The following is a 12,866-nucleotide window of genomic DNA, read 5'->3' on the forward strand; positions in this document are numbered from 1 at the left end:
GCCTGCAGCACGCCAGGCTTCCCAGTCCATCACCAACTCTCGGAGCTTGCTCAAACTCATGTCCACCAAGTCGGTGATATCATCCAACCATCTCATCAGGCAGAGGCAAAAAACTGGAGGTAATCAAAAGCTAACACATATACCACAGTTTTGGAGGAGGAAATGACAACCTATTCCATTATTCCTGCCTGGAAAATCACATGGACAGAGAAGCCTGGTGGGCTACAGTCTACCAGGACGGAAAGAGACACAACTAAGCAGCTGAGCACACATATCACGGTTTAGTCTTCCCTGGGGGCTCAGACAGTAAAGAATTCACCTGCAACGCAGGAGACCCAGGTTCCACCCCAGGTGGGGAAGATCCCCTGAAGGAGGAAATGGGAACCCACTCTGGTATTCTTTCCTGGGACATCACAGGAACAGAGGACACTGGCGGGCTACAGTCGGTAGGGTCACAAAGTGCAGGGCAGGACTGAGCGACTAACACTTTGATACCACAGTAAATGTTTTATATATGTTAATTCATTTAATCCTTAACACCCTCTGTGAGATAAGCACTGTTACTACCTACTTTCTTTCCAAATGAGGAAAACTGCAAAGGCGAAGGGAAAGTCACATCCTAGAATATGAACCCAAGCAGGGGGACTCCTGAGGCCCTGCTCACAGCCCCTACTGCTGCTGCTGCTGCTGCTGCTACACCACTACGGGGGCTGAGGACGCCACCTTCAGGAGTCAGATGACCCTTGAGAACAACACGCGTCCGACTTAGCGACGCCATGGATATCCAGCCCATGGAACTCTCCAGGCTAGAATACTGGAGTGGGTGGCCTTTCCCTTCCCCAGGGGATCTTCCTAACCCAGGAATTGAACCCAGGTTTTCCAGTGGTCAGGTATGGATGTAAGAGTTGGACTGTGAAGAAAGCTGAGCGCCGAAGAATTGATGCTTTTGAACTGTGGTGTCGGAGAAGACTCTTGAGAGTCCCTTAGACTGCGAGGAGATCCAACCAGTCCATTCTGAAGGAGATCAGCCCTGGGATTTCTTTGGAGGGAATGATGCTGAGGCTGAAACTCCAGTACTTTGGCCACCTCATGCGAAGAGTTGACTCATTGGAAAAGACTCTGATGCTGGGAGGGATTGGGGGCAGGAGGAGAAGGGGACGACAGAGGATGAGATGGCTGGAGGGCATCACTGACTCGATGGACTTGAGTCTGAGTGAAGTCCGGGAGTTGGTGATGGAGAGGGAGGCCTGGCGTGCTGCGATTCATGGGGTCGCAAAGAGTCGGACACGACTGAGCGACTGAACTCCCACACTGCAGGCGGATTCTTTACCATCTGAGCCACCAGGGAAGCCCAAGAACACCACCCAGAGCCCTGCAACGGGCGGACCTTCTCCAGCGGAGGCGGCTACAAGCCCGCCTGACCGCCCCCAGTCTGTGTCGCCCCCTGGTGGCCGACGGCAGGCATGGGGCGGGACAGCCCGCAGGTCCGCCCCGCCGCCCACTGGGTACTTCCGAGGCCGGGAAGCCGGATGCCCGCAGCCACCTACAGCCCGGAAGAGGAGGACTTCGGGCCCAGGGCGGGGGCGGGGCTCCCGGGACGCGGGGGGCGGGGCTCCCGGGACGCGGGGGGCGGGGCTCCCGGGACGCGGGGGGCGGGGCTCCCGGGACGCGGGGGGCGGGGCTCCCGGGACGCGGGGGGCGGGGCTCCCGGGACGCGGGGGGCGGGGCTCCCGGGACGCGGGGGGCGGGGCTCCCGGGACGCGGGGGGCGGGGCCTGCGCCGTTAGCTCAGGCGCCGCTCCGGCCACCTCTGTGGGGTCCATAGAGTGGCGGCGCGCCGGCCTGAGGGAAGATGGCGGCCACCTGGTGGCGGGTCGTGCTGAACGGGAGTCGGAGTTGGCGGGGCTTCAGCACCTCAGGTGAGGGCTCTGGGGGATAAGGGGCTCTTGGAGGCCCCCGTCCAGCCGAACCCTGGGGCTCGAGCCGGCTCCCGCTCCGGGCCTCCGCGGGAGCCGGGCCAGGGCCAGCCTGATGTCCTGCTCTCCGCCCGCAGCCGCCCTGAGCCGCCGGGCCGCTCCTCTGGGGCCGATGCCCAACGAGGACATCGACGTGAGCAACCTGGAACGGCTGAAGAAATACCGCAGCTTCGACCGCTACCGGCGCCGTGCGGAGCGGGAGGCGCGGGACCCGCACTGGTGGCGGACATACCGGGAGCATTTCGGAGAGGAGTCAGGTGGTGGTGTCCTGAGCTGGGCTGTGACCTCTCACCTCCTTGGGACTCGGAGGTTGGGGCGGGGGTGGATTCCGCCGGCTTGGATTCCCCGTGTTTGACGGAGAAGGCCTGCTCACGTTCCTGTGTGCACTGGTGGTGGCTTAGTCCCGCCAGCATATTTCATATCTTTTGGTCCCCCTCCTTGGAAAATTCTCTTCATTATTAGATTTCGACCTTTGATGTTTCTACACCGAAAGTCTTTTGCTGACCAACTGCCCCCGTCCCATTTCTGGGTTGGAACGCCCCTCTGTGCTTCTGTAACACTGTTGATGTCACCCTGGCCACACTGCATCCTGAGACTCTTTGCTGCTTTCCTCCCAGACTATGAGCTCTCTAAGAACGGGGATCCTGTCTGCCTTGACCACCACTAGATCTCTACACCTGCCACAGATGACCAATACTTTGCTGAGTTAAATTGAAAGCCCTGGGGATGGTGACTCAGGGACCCTGCACGGCCAGTTGTGAACAGGCTTAAAGGTGATCCCAGCCACAATTAGGTCACCGTCCGCCTGGACAAATAATGCTCTGGAGGAGGACGTGGCAACCCACTTCAGTATTCTTGCCTGGAGAATCCCACAGACAGAGGAGCCTGCCAGGCTACAGTCCATGGGGTCGCACAGTCAGATGCTACTGAAGTGACCTAGCACGCATGCACACAGACAGATGTAACCTTGTTTAGGGATTAGAAAATAGAATCTCACATTGCATCCAGTTTACTTAGTGACTGGAACAAGTCCACATCTGTGAAGCTGACAACACAGTATGTTTTAGTTTTGTGAATTAAAGGCTAAGCTTTAGTAGCAGAGTTTGCCCAGTGAAAGGAAAAGTATGGACAGGGAGCTTAGCGAAGCCCTGATTCCACTTTCTCCACATCTTCCGTCCGCAGGTCCCAAAGACACGGTTGACATTGGCTTGCCTCCACCTAAGGTCTGCCGGACCCAACAGTTGCTGGAACGGAAACGGGTCCTGCGGGAGCTGCGGGCCAGTGTGGAGGAGGAGCGGGCCACCCGCCTCCGCACAGGTAAGCCTTCCCGAGGGAGGGGGTCCTGGGTGTGTCCCTGCCCCCACCCCGCATCCCCACTGGCATCATTCCTTTCCAGCGAGCATCCCCTTGGAAGCCATGCGAGCCGAGTGGGAGAGAACCTGTGGCCCCTACCACAAGCAGCGTCTGGCCAAATACTATGGCCTCTATCGGGACCTCTTCCGTGGGGCCACCTTCGTGCCCCGAGTCCCCCTGCATGTGGCCTATGCCACAGGCGAGGACCACTTGGTACCTGTGTACTATGGCAATGAAGTCACTCCAGCTGAGGTAACTGTTGGCCTGTGCCCCTCCCTGCCCTTTGTGCACAGACACATCCTACCATGGGGCCAGAGACAGCTCCTTTTTGAAAGCAGTTACAGAGGCGGTTTTTATGGTGGTCAAGGGCACAAGCACAGCGTCTGTGTGGGCTCACCTGGGGTTTTCTTGTTCTCTGTCTCTTTGATTTCCCAGTAAGCACCACCATGATAAAGTAATCACAAAGGAGGGAATGTAAAATACAAGCAGCTCCATCAGAGTGCCCTCCCAGCCCCTAGCCATTGGCCTTCTTGTGGTTCAGATCTCTGGATAGGCAGCTCTGTAGGGCTCTTTGGATAAGTCTTTGCTCACTTGCCTCTCAAGGGGCTGTCCAGGGCACTTGGTCCAGAATGGGCTCTCCTTTCTCCAAGGCTCTTGCCCTCCAGAATAAAGGTCTATTTAGAACAGCTTGTCTGTCCCTGATGGGGTGACAGCGCCCTCGTTCTTTCCCCACCAGGCTGCCCAGCCCCCGGAGGTGACCTATGAGGCAGATGAGGGCTCCATGTGGACGCTGCTGCTCACCAACTTGGGTAAGGGTCAGGGGGCTCATGCGGATGTCTGCCTCCCTCACCTCCCTGGGGCCGCCCTGGGGAGCTGAGGGAGGGGCCAGGTGGAAAGCTCCAGCCCCAGCTCCTTCCAGGGGAGGAGGAGGGAGGGGGTGGCAGTGCCCGAAGTCAGCAGGGTGTGTTTGTGTGTAGATGGACACCTGCTGGAAGCGGACGCGGAGTATGTGCACTGGCTGGTGTAAGTACCTGGGATCAGGGTGTGGCTCAGCGTTTGAGGAGGTTCCAGCATCCCCGAAAGAGCTGCACTTGAACTTGAGTCTTGGCTCCACCATGGATTAACCACCACCTTCCAGCCCTGGAGGTGATCCCTCACCTCTGCTTCCTGAGGGTGTCAAGGGCCCTGACGGGTGATCCAGGGGCTGATCCAGGATACAGAGGGAAGGCAGGCGGTGGGTTTCAGTCCCTCCCGCATGCCCCTCTGTCTCTCTGAACTCATTTCCTCGCCTGTGGGACTAGGGTCGTGTCCCTTCGTGCCTTAGCCACTCTGAGGGGCTCAGTGACAAGCATATGGGAAGGGAGACCATGAGAAGCCTCTGGCGCCTGTGGGCTGCCTTTTGTTTGAGCACCAGGCCGAGAGGCAGAGGTCAGGCACATTTACTCAACTGCAGTTACCACCCTGTGCAGCAGGCCCTCTGGCGAGTTGTACCTGGGGCAGGGGAAGGGGGGGATCCAGTGGCCATCCCAGTGCCAGGCTGGGCAGACACTCCCTGACAAACCCAGAGCCTTCAGGACATCAGATGAGAACCGGTCCCAGGTGGCGTGGCTCTCCCACCTGAGCGGCCCTGCCGCCCCACCAGCCCCCCGGCACCGGGAAACCAGCTGCTCGAGCTTGCTCTCATCCTGACAGTTGCTGGGGCTCTTGTTGGCCTCCTAGCCCCTACTTTCCCCACCCCCGACACGTCTGCTCTCCATCTGAGGGCGTACAGAGTTCTTCTTCCTACCTGACTGTGTAGTGGAGATCATCTTGGGGTCCTCCTGGAGAGTTGTAGCAGTCTCTAGGACGTTGGGTGGGGATGTCCCTGCTGCCGCCTGCGGCGAGTGGCAATTAACAGATGCTTGTTCTCTGTCCAGCACCAACATCCCGGGCGACAGGGTGGCTGAAGGACAGGAGACGTGTCCCTACCTCCCCCCCTTCCCTGCCCGAGGCTCTGGCTTCCACCGCTTTGCCTTCGTTCTCTTCAAGCAGGACGAGCCAATCGACTTCTCCGGGGACACCCGGCCCTCACCCTGGTAATCTGCGCCTCCCCACCCCAGCTCCCCCGGGCTCAGGCCAGCGTCCCGGTAATGGTCAGTCCTCCTCGAGTCTCCTTTCTCACCACGTGGGCCTTGAGGCGAGCAGAAGGTTGGCTGTGCTGTGCTAGGCAGACCCAAAGGGGCTTCTCAGCACTGCCTGTGGGACCAGAGGTGGGGTATGGGGCTCTGGTCCCCCCCCACACTCTGAAATGCTCCCCTCCTACAGCTACCAGCTTGCCCAGCGGACCTTCCACACTTTTGATTTCTACAAGAAACACCAAGACGCCATGACCCCAGCTGGCCTGGCCTTCTTCCAGTGCCGCTGGGATGACTCAGTCACCCACGTCTTCCACCAGCTCCTGGGTAAGGGCAGAGTGGGCAAGGAGGAGGGGGCGGCTGGTCCGAGCACACAGACCTCCCCTGACATGTCAGGAGAAGCGCCTGCAGGAGAGGGCCAGCAGCAGGCGTGCCATTCCTGGGGTGGGCTGGCTGGGCAGTTCCCTGGAGCAGACAGACGGATGGGCTCAGGCCAGCAGCAGTCCACACCTGTGTCTCTCCTTCACTCTTCTGCAGACATGCGAGAGCCTGTGTTTGAGTTTGTGCGCCCGCCCCCTTATCACCCTAAGCAGAAGTGCTTCCCCCACCGGCAGCCTCTGCGCTACCTGGACCGGTACAGGGACAGTCACGAACCCACCTATGGCATCTACTGATTGACCGGAGTGCCCCCCATCTCAGAGAGTGAACGGGGCTTCTCAGGCCTCCCTGCCAGGCTCTGCAGGCCGGGGCAATAGAGACACAGCGCCGAGGGGCCAAGCATTGGGGTTCTCCTGCCTGAGGCCACCCCTCTGCCACCCTCCAAGCAGGCTCAGGGATTGGGGGGGGAAGAAGGCTGGGGGTAGAGTTTCCAATAAAGATTTTTGCTGTAGCTGGTCTGGGTTTGTGTTCTGGGCGCCCCCTGGCAGAAATCTGTTGTTTTATTGGCAGGAAGAGGGTTGCCTCCCACCCCCGGAGGTGCCCCCTCACCTCTGCTTCCTGAGGCTGTCAGAGGCCCTGTGATCCAGGGGCTGAAGACGGGTACAGAAGAAACGCAGGTGGTGGGCCCTGGCTGTTCCCACAGGCCTCTTGAAACAAATTTGCCAGCCCTGGGCATTGTCCCCTCACTGGCTTTTCTCATGCTCCCAGCCTTCAGATGCTTTGAAGGTTTGTCAGGTGGGGCACAGGCAGGTCTCAGAGGTCTCTGGGCACACTGCCCTGCTCAGAGCCGTGGAAGCTCCTGCATGCTTGCTGGGTGGTTAGTGCATCTCTCTTCTCTAAAGGAGAAGACTGCCTAGGAGCCAGTCGAGATCAGAAAGAAAAACTATACACATTACAAAACAAGACAATATGAGGTTTGCTGCATCAAAGTGAGAGGATGTCCTGCTTCAAAATTAAACCAGCTGGGTCAGAAAAGGAGAAAGTTAACTCTGCCTCTCGCACTGGCCCAGCACACTGCCCCAGGGATGGTGGGTTAGTGGTCAAGACCCCCTCTTGCTCAGCTTCAGGGGAACCAACTCTTTAAGAAGTGGGGTTCCAGAACAGTTTGGACCTACAAACAAGGAACTCTCCCCAGCACAGCATTCTGAGTGCAGTTGAAGACTGCTTTGAGTTTCCATTAAAGGGGGTAGGAAGGAATCACTATTTTCTGGTCTCTGTCTCTTGGTAATCAGACATTTCCATCTCACTGTTTACTTTAAAAAGAACCAAAATTAGGCATAGCCTAGAGCAGGGAGACACCCTAGTCTGGCAAGTGCTGAAACTCAGCTCAAGGCAAAAAGTGCAGCAGAGCCCCATGGGTCAGGAGGGCATTTAATGAGCACCAGCTGTGTGCCCTGTGCTCCTTTCCAGGCACTCCCACCTGCTGTCCTGATTCATTTAATGGCCAAACCCCCTGGGAGGTAGATAACGTCTTGTCAGTGTTACTTGTATTAGATTTTCAGATGAGGGCCTCAGAAGAGGTTCTGATGGTGGCCCTTGGCCAGGAGGAGGCTTGGAAGCCCAATGGCTTTCCCAAGGCTCTAGTCTCCAGAACCTGGGGCCAGATCCCCTGCACGAGAGCTGTTGGACTGAGGATCTCGGGAAGCGGGATGAGGTCCCAGGGTGGGACCAGAGAGAGCTGGACCCCATCTCCCAGGCTGGGCAGTAGAAGGCAGGCAGGGGCGCTTCTGAGCCGGAGCCATCGGCGCTGGGCGGAACGGGCGTGCTGCAGCGGGCAGGCGCTGGGAGTGGTGGCTGGTCTGGTCGGAGGGGAAAAAAGGTTGTCATCCCGGCGGGTCCTCGCTCCGCCCGCTCCACCCACACACCAGCGCCCGCGGTCCCTTTAAGAGGCCCCGGCCTTCCGCGCGCCCGGGGCCGCCCGCCGCCGCCATGGCCGCGCAGCAGCTGGAGGACAAGCTGACCTGCTCCATCTGCCTGGAGCTCTACAAGGGGCCGGTGACGCTGCTCTGCGGCCACAACTTCTGTGGGGCCTGCATCCGGGACTGGTGGGGCCGCCGCAAGAAGGTGTGCCCCGAGTGCCGCGAGCCCTTCCCGGACTGCGCCGAGCTGCGTCGCAACGTGGCTCTGAGCGGGGTGGTGGAGGAGCTCCGCGCCACGCCCGGCCCCGGCCCCGGCCCCGATCCCGGCCTCGGCGCGCGCTGCCCCCGGCACGGCAGGCCGCTCGAGCTCTTCTGCCGCACCGAGGGCCTCTGCGTGTGCTGCGTGTGTACCGTGCGCGAGTGTCGCCTCCACGAGCGGGTGCTGCTGGACGCCGAGCGCCGGGCGCGCGAGGTGACTCGCCGGGGACCCGCACAGCTCTCTGCGCCCGGGCGGGGAGCGGGGCAGCTTCAGCCGCGGGCTTGGCCCTGTTTTGATTCCGGGTTGAGAGAGGTGGCGGTCAGGAAAGGAATGCTTGGAATAGAGATGTCAGGGCCGGTGCCAGGTCCAGGGTGAGGATACGGGAGTGAGTAGCCGGGATGGAGTGAGGAGGTCAAGGATCCCAGAGCCTAGTGCTGGAGGACAGACAGTCCCCGCGGCTGCTGAGGACGCAGAGTCAGGACAAGAGGTTACTGCCTTGGGGGCTGAATACAGTGCAGGGAGTGTGGAATTTTGCAGGGAGGACTAGGTGGTGCAGCTGGAAGGCAGAAGCACTGAAAGAGCTAGAACTTGGCTAGCGGGGTGGGGAGGGGGGGGGTAGGCGTGCAGTGATGCTGGGGTGGGAGTGTAGGACTGTGCGCCCTTGGGGAAAGTCAGGGTGAACTAGGAAACTCTGCCCTGTCCCTTCCTACCTCCAGCATGTTGTACTGTGCTGGAGGCTCTGAGGCTCGGACGGAGATGCAAGCATTGCTCTTGGGAAGATCCAGTGACCTGGCCAAGTTATGAACTTCCCTGACCTGCTTCCTCTTCTGTGAAGTGGGGATAACATGGGTCCCTCACTTCCGGGTGTCACTGGGAGGAGCAGAAGCAAGACAGGCTCTTGACCGGGTGCAGGACCCCAAGTCCTAGCAAGGGTGCCATCCTGCAGTCCTAAGGTTATAGCCGTGTCGCTCGTATTCAGCCCGAGGTTTCTGGGGACCACTCTGCTCCCGGCAGGGCAGGGGCTTTGTCCAGGCCTCCCTGGGACCCTGACCCAGTTCCCCCAGGGCTCAGAACCAAGACTGATGCCCTGTGTGCGGGCCTCACCCGGGTGGCACACAGGGAGGCTGAGCATCTGCAGGTGCTTGCCGACTGGCTGAGGGGGTACTTCACAGCCAGTCCTGGCCCCCTCTTGTCATTCGTCCCCCGGTGGGCCCACAGGCCCAGCTGAGAGCCACGCTGGAGGTCACCCAGCAGCAGGCCACCCAGGCCCAGAAGCAGCTACAGGAGCTGCAGCAGCGAAGCAGCCAGATCCAGGTATCAGGCCTGTCCCCCCCCCAACCCCCCACCATGTCCTTGTGCTGCGTCCTTCAGGCGGCCACCAGCCAGCCCCTGGGACACTGGACAGTAGGCATGAGCTACTTTGAAAATGCCTCCCGGCAGCAGGAAATAAAGGGCCGGGGGGTGGGGGACAGAGAGACCTTGGCTCCCCACCCCTCAGCCCAGTGGGCAGCCCAGGGCCCTGGCTGTCCTCAGCTCCTCCTGTGCCCACCCAGAACTCAGCCTGCACCCTGACCTCCGTGATCTCTGACAAGTTCAGCCACCTGCTGCAGGCTCTGGAGAGGCGGCGGGCCAGGGCTCTGAGGGACATTGATGTGGCTAAGACCCAGGCCCAGGAGCAGGCCCAGCAGGAGAAACAACGCCTGCAGAGCCACCTGGAGGCCATGTCTCTCTGTGATCGCAGGATTCGCCGCCTCCTGGAGCATCTGGATGACCGGACCTTCCTCCAGGTACCAGGCCTCAGGAAGGCGGGCCGGGGGGCCGGTGTGCCTGCCCCTGTGCCCAGACTTACTGCAGCTGTCCCCTGCGCTCAGGAATCACAACAACTGGTGCCCCCAGGCCCTCTCGGGCCACTGACTCTCCCACAATGGGACGAAGAGCAGCTGGGCGGCCTGAAGGAGTCACTGAGCCAGCTGTGTGCCCTCCTCCTGGAAGAGGGGGCTCACCCTGGAGTACCAGCCCAAGCTGCTGACTTGGGCTCCGTGGGTAAGACTGATCCCAGACCTCTGCCTGCCCCTCTGGGCCCAGCTGTCCCTCCCACTGGGGGTGGGAAACGAGTCAGTTGCCTGGCCCCCCATGAGTGCTCCTCCTGATGACTCCCCTAAAACCCTGCTTTGCTCTGTAGAGTCCCCAGGTCCCCTGGCACCAGTCCTGAACCCAGTGTGTCCACTGAGGAGGAGACTCTGGCAGAGTAAGAAGGCCTAGAGCACGTGTGTCTGCACCTGTGTGAGCATATGTGTGTGAGTGCATTGTATGCACACATGGGTACGTGTGTGTTCATGTGTGCACCTGAGCATATGTGTGTGTCTCTCTGCATGTGTCGGGGGGCACCTACTGTTTCCTGACTATTCTGTCCAGGAAACATGTCTCACGCCCCTCCCTAGGGCTGGCCTGGCCCCCCCTCCCCATGTACACCTCCTACACATGCTGCGAGTGTAGTGTTTAAGGAGATTCTGGGTGCACGAACCTGGGATTGATTAAGATTCTTCCACTCACTATGAAGTTAGCTTTCTGAGCCTGTTTTCTCATCTGTGAAATGAGGCTGATGGAAGGTTCCACCTCAGGGATCGCATGGAAGATCAGATGCTGAGAGGATGTCCACGTTTGCTCAGCTTCCAGTGACCTGCAGATTTCTGGGGGTCCATCAATGGAAGTTCAGTTTTTGTCTGTCCCCTATGAGAACAGAGTGACGGCTAGGCGCAGGCACCCTTGCTCACTCACCTTCCATCTGCCTCTGCCCAACAGATTATCGCAACCTGACCTTCGACCCTGTCAGCGCCAACCGCCACCTCTACCTGTCTCAGCAGGACCAGCGGGTAAAGCACCTTCTAAAGCCCCGGGGCCCAGACAGGCCCGGCAGCTTTGAGCTCTGGCAGGTGCAGTGTGCCCAGAGCTTCCAGACCGGGCGGCACTACTGGGAGGTGCGTGCGTCCAGCCACTCAGTGACGCTGGGCGTCGCCTACTCAGAACTGACGAGGCGCAGGCAGGGGCCCCACACGGACAACATCGGCCGTGGGCCCAGCTCCTGGGGGCTCTGCATTCAGGAGGACTGCACCCAGGCCTGGCACGACGGGAAGGCCCAGCGTCTCCCAGTCGTGTCAGGGCAGCTCCTGGGCGTGGATTTGGACCTGGCCTCTGGCTGCCTCACCTTCTATAGCCTGGAACCCAAGACCCAACCCCTGCACACCTTCCATGCCATCTTCACCCAGCCCCTCTACCCCATTTTCTGGCTCCTCGAGGGTCGGACCCTGACCTTGTGCCATCGGCCTGAGGCCACCCTCCCTCCAGGATTCCAGGAAGAGGCTTTGGGGCTCAGCTGAGGAAGGCAGGGGACGAGTGCCAACCTGGTGGCCAGGTGCCACCATTCCTGTGGGCCCCAGAACCGCCTCAGCTGCTCCCCTGGGGACCTGAGGCCACAGCTCTAATGGGACCAGTTGTTGGCTGGAAGACCGACTCAGAAGCTGGCTGGGCCACTTGGAGAGAGGCGGGAGGAAGCCTCCAAACTGGAGTTCACCTTCCCCTCATCTCTGAAGGGGGTGAGGCTCAAGGGAGGAAGATGGGAACCCAGTTCTAGGGCTGCCTGGACCTCAGAGACCAGCGTGGTGCCCAGCTCCTGCAGGAGCACACGTGCAGTACAGGACATACCGCAGCGGGACAGAGTCACTCACGGGGCAACAGCAGTTTACCTCCTACCGAGACAGTGTAGACCTCAGAACAGAAGATTCCTAGAGGCAATCTTGAGAAGGTTGATTTTTACCTTCTCCCTCCTCATCTCTTTTCTATTTTCCTTCACATTTTGGTATATTTTCTTCTTCTCTTTTACTTTGCACATCCTGTGCTCATATTCTATAAACATTTGTGTTTTTCTGCATCTTTTATTTAACATAAGCATTTTCCACATTGTTCAAATTTTCTCCGTGAATGACTGCAACATAAATGGTCTCCTAATGACAAAGCCAATTTAATCAGAATTTGTTTATCCATTATTGGACTTCAAAATATTTTATTTGGGGGCTATAAAAATATGGCCGTGATGACTTTTAGGGGGCACTTTTTGGGATCCACACCCTGCAGCATGTGGGATCTTAGTTCCCCCAACCAGGGATCAAACCCTTGCCCCCTACAGTGGAAAGTCGGAGTCTTAACCACTGCGCCAGGGAAGTCTTAAGATGACGACTTTTGAGCCGGAAGTTTTGGCCATATTTATTGTCCTGTATGTGGGCTACATTCCCTAAAGAGAAATCGCTCAACAGAGACACAGTGGAGACTTGAAGATTTTATTCTTATACAAGGGACCGAAATGAAGAAACCTTGCGTCAGGCCAGCTGAGTCCTGCTCCCCAGGCTGCCAGCCAATCGTCACGGCAGAGCCTCAGCCGCCATCATTCTCACCTCGTCCCTACCCGGGGCGTGGGCATCAAGTGTAGGTGCCAGCACAGCTCCCGCTCCTTCTGTTTTGGATTTTGCCATTCAGAACACGTTTCCATGCAGGTCCCTGTACATGTTTTATCTTGTGATCTTGTGTTTCTGGAGGTGAGGGTGCCGGGTCATTGGGGAGCAGTAATTTTGTACAAGAAAGTACTTCTTGATCAGGGTAGTGGTCCCAAGGGTGTCTGCTTTCTAATTTTTTATACTGTACATGCATTTTTATATACTTGTGTGTAAGTATTTGACAGTAAAAGCTTTTTTAGAAAAGGATGGCATCACTGACTCAATGGACGCGAGTTTGAATGAACTCTGGGAGTTGGTGATGGACAGGGAGGCCTGGTGTCCTGCAGTTCATGGGGTCGCAAAGAGTCGGACACGACTGAG

The 12,866-nt window shown here is 58.7% G+C and overlaps 2 protein-coding genes across 4 annotated transcripts; both read left to right on the forward strand.

Annotated features, from left to right (window-relative positions):
- The first annotated feature begins 1,793 nt into the window (after positions 1-1,793).
- Positions 1,794-6,286, forward strand: MRPL38 (mitochondrial ribosomal protein L38). Of its 2 annotated transcripts, none has more exons than XM_068976949.1 (9): positions 1,794-1,918; positions 2,053-2,235; positions 3,158-3,292; positions 3,372-3,580; positions 4,065-4,137; positions 4,306-4,351; positions 5,245-5,403; positions 5,633-5,769; positions 5,980-6,286. In XM_068976949.1, exons 1-9 carry the CDS (start codon positions 1,852-1,854, stop codon positions 6,114-6,116), a joined length of 1,146 nt encoding a protein of 381 aa, XP_068833050.1. In that variant the 5' UTR covers positions 1,794-1,851; the 3' UTR covers positions 6,117-6,286. The 2 variants fall into 2 exon arrangements, with proteins under 2 accessions (XP_068833050.1, XP_068833051.1); XM_068976950.1 differs by having other exon boundaries at positions 2,053-2,232.
- Positions 6,287-7,809: 1,523 nt separating this feature from the next.
- TRIM65 (tripartite motif containing 65) lies at positions 7,810-12,634 on the forward strand. Of its 2 annotated transcripts, XM_068978094.1 has the most exons (6): positions 7,810-8,211; positions 9,217-9,312; positions 9,552-9,785; positions 9,870-10,041; positions 10,181-10,246; positions 10,801-12,634. In XM_068978094.1, exons 1-6 carry the CDS (start codon positions 7,810-7,812, stop codon positions 11,373-11,375), a joined length of 1,545 nt encoding a protein of 514 aa, XP_068834195.1. In that variant the 3' UTR covers positions 11,376-12,634. The 2 variants fall into 2 exon arrangements, with proteins under 2 accessions (XP_068834195.1, XP_068834196.1); XM_068978095.1 differs by lacking the exon at positions 10,181-10,246.
- Positions 12,635-12,866: the final 232 nt, after the last annotated feature.

The sequence above is a fragment of the Capricornis sumatraensis genome, chromosome 8 (genome assembly GCF_032405125.1).
Source record: "Capricornis sumatraensis isolate serow.1 chromosome 8, serow.2, whole genome shotgun sequence".
NCBI lineage: Eukaryota > Metazoa > Chordata > Mammalia > Artiodactyla > Bovidae > Capricornis > Capricornis sumatraensis.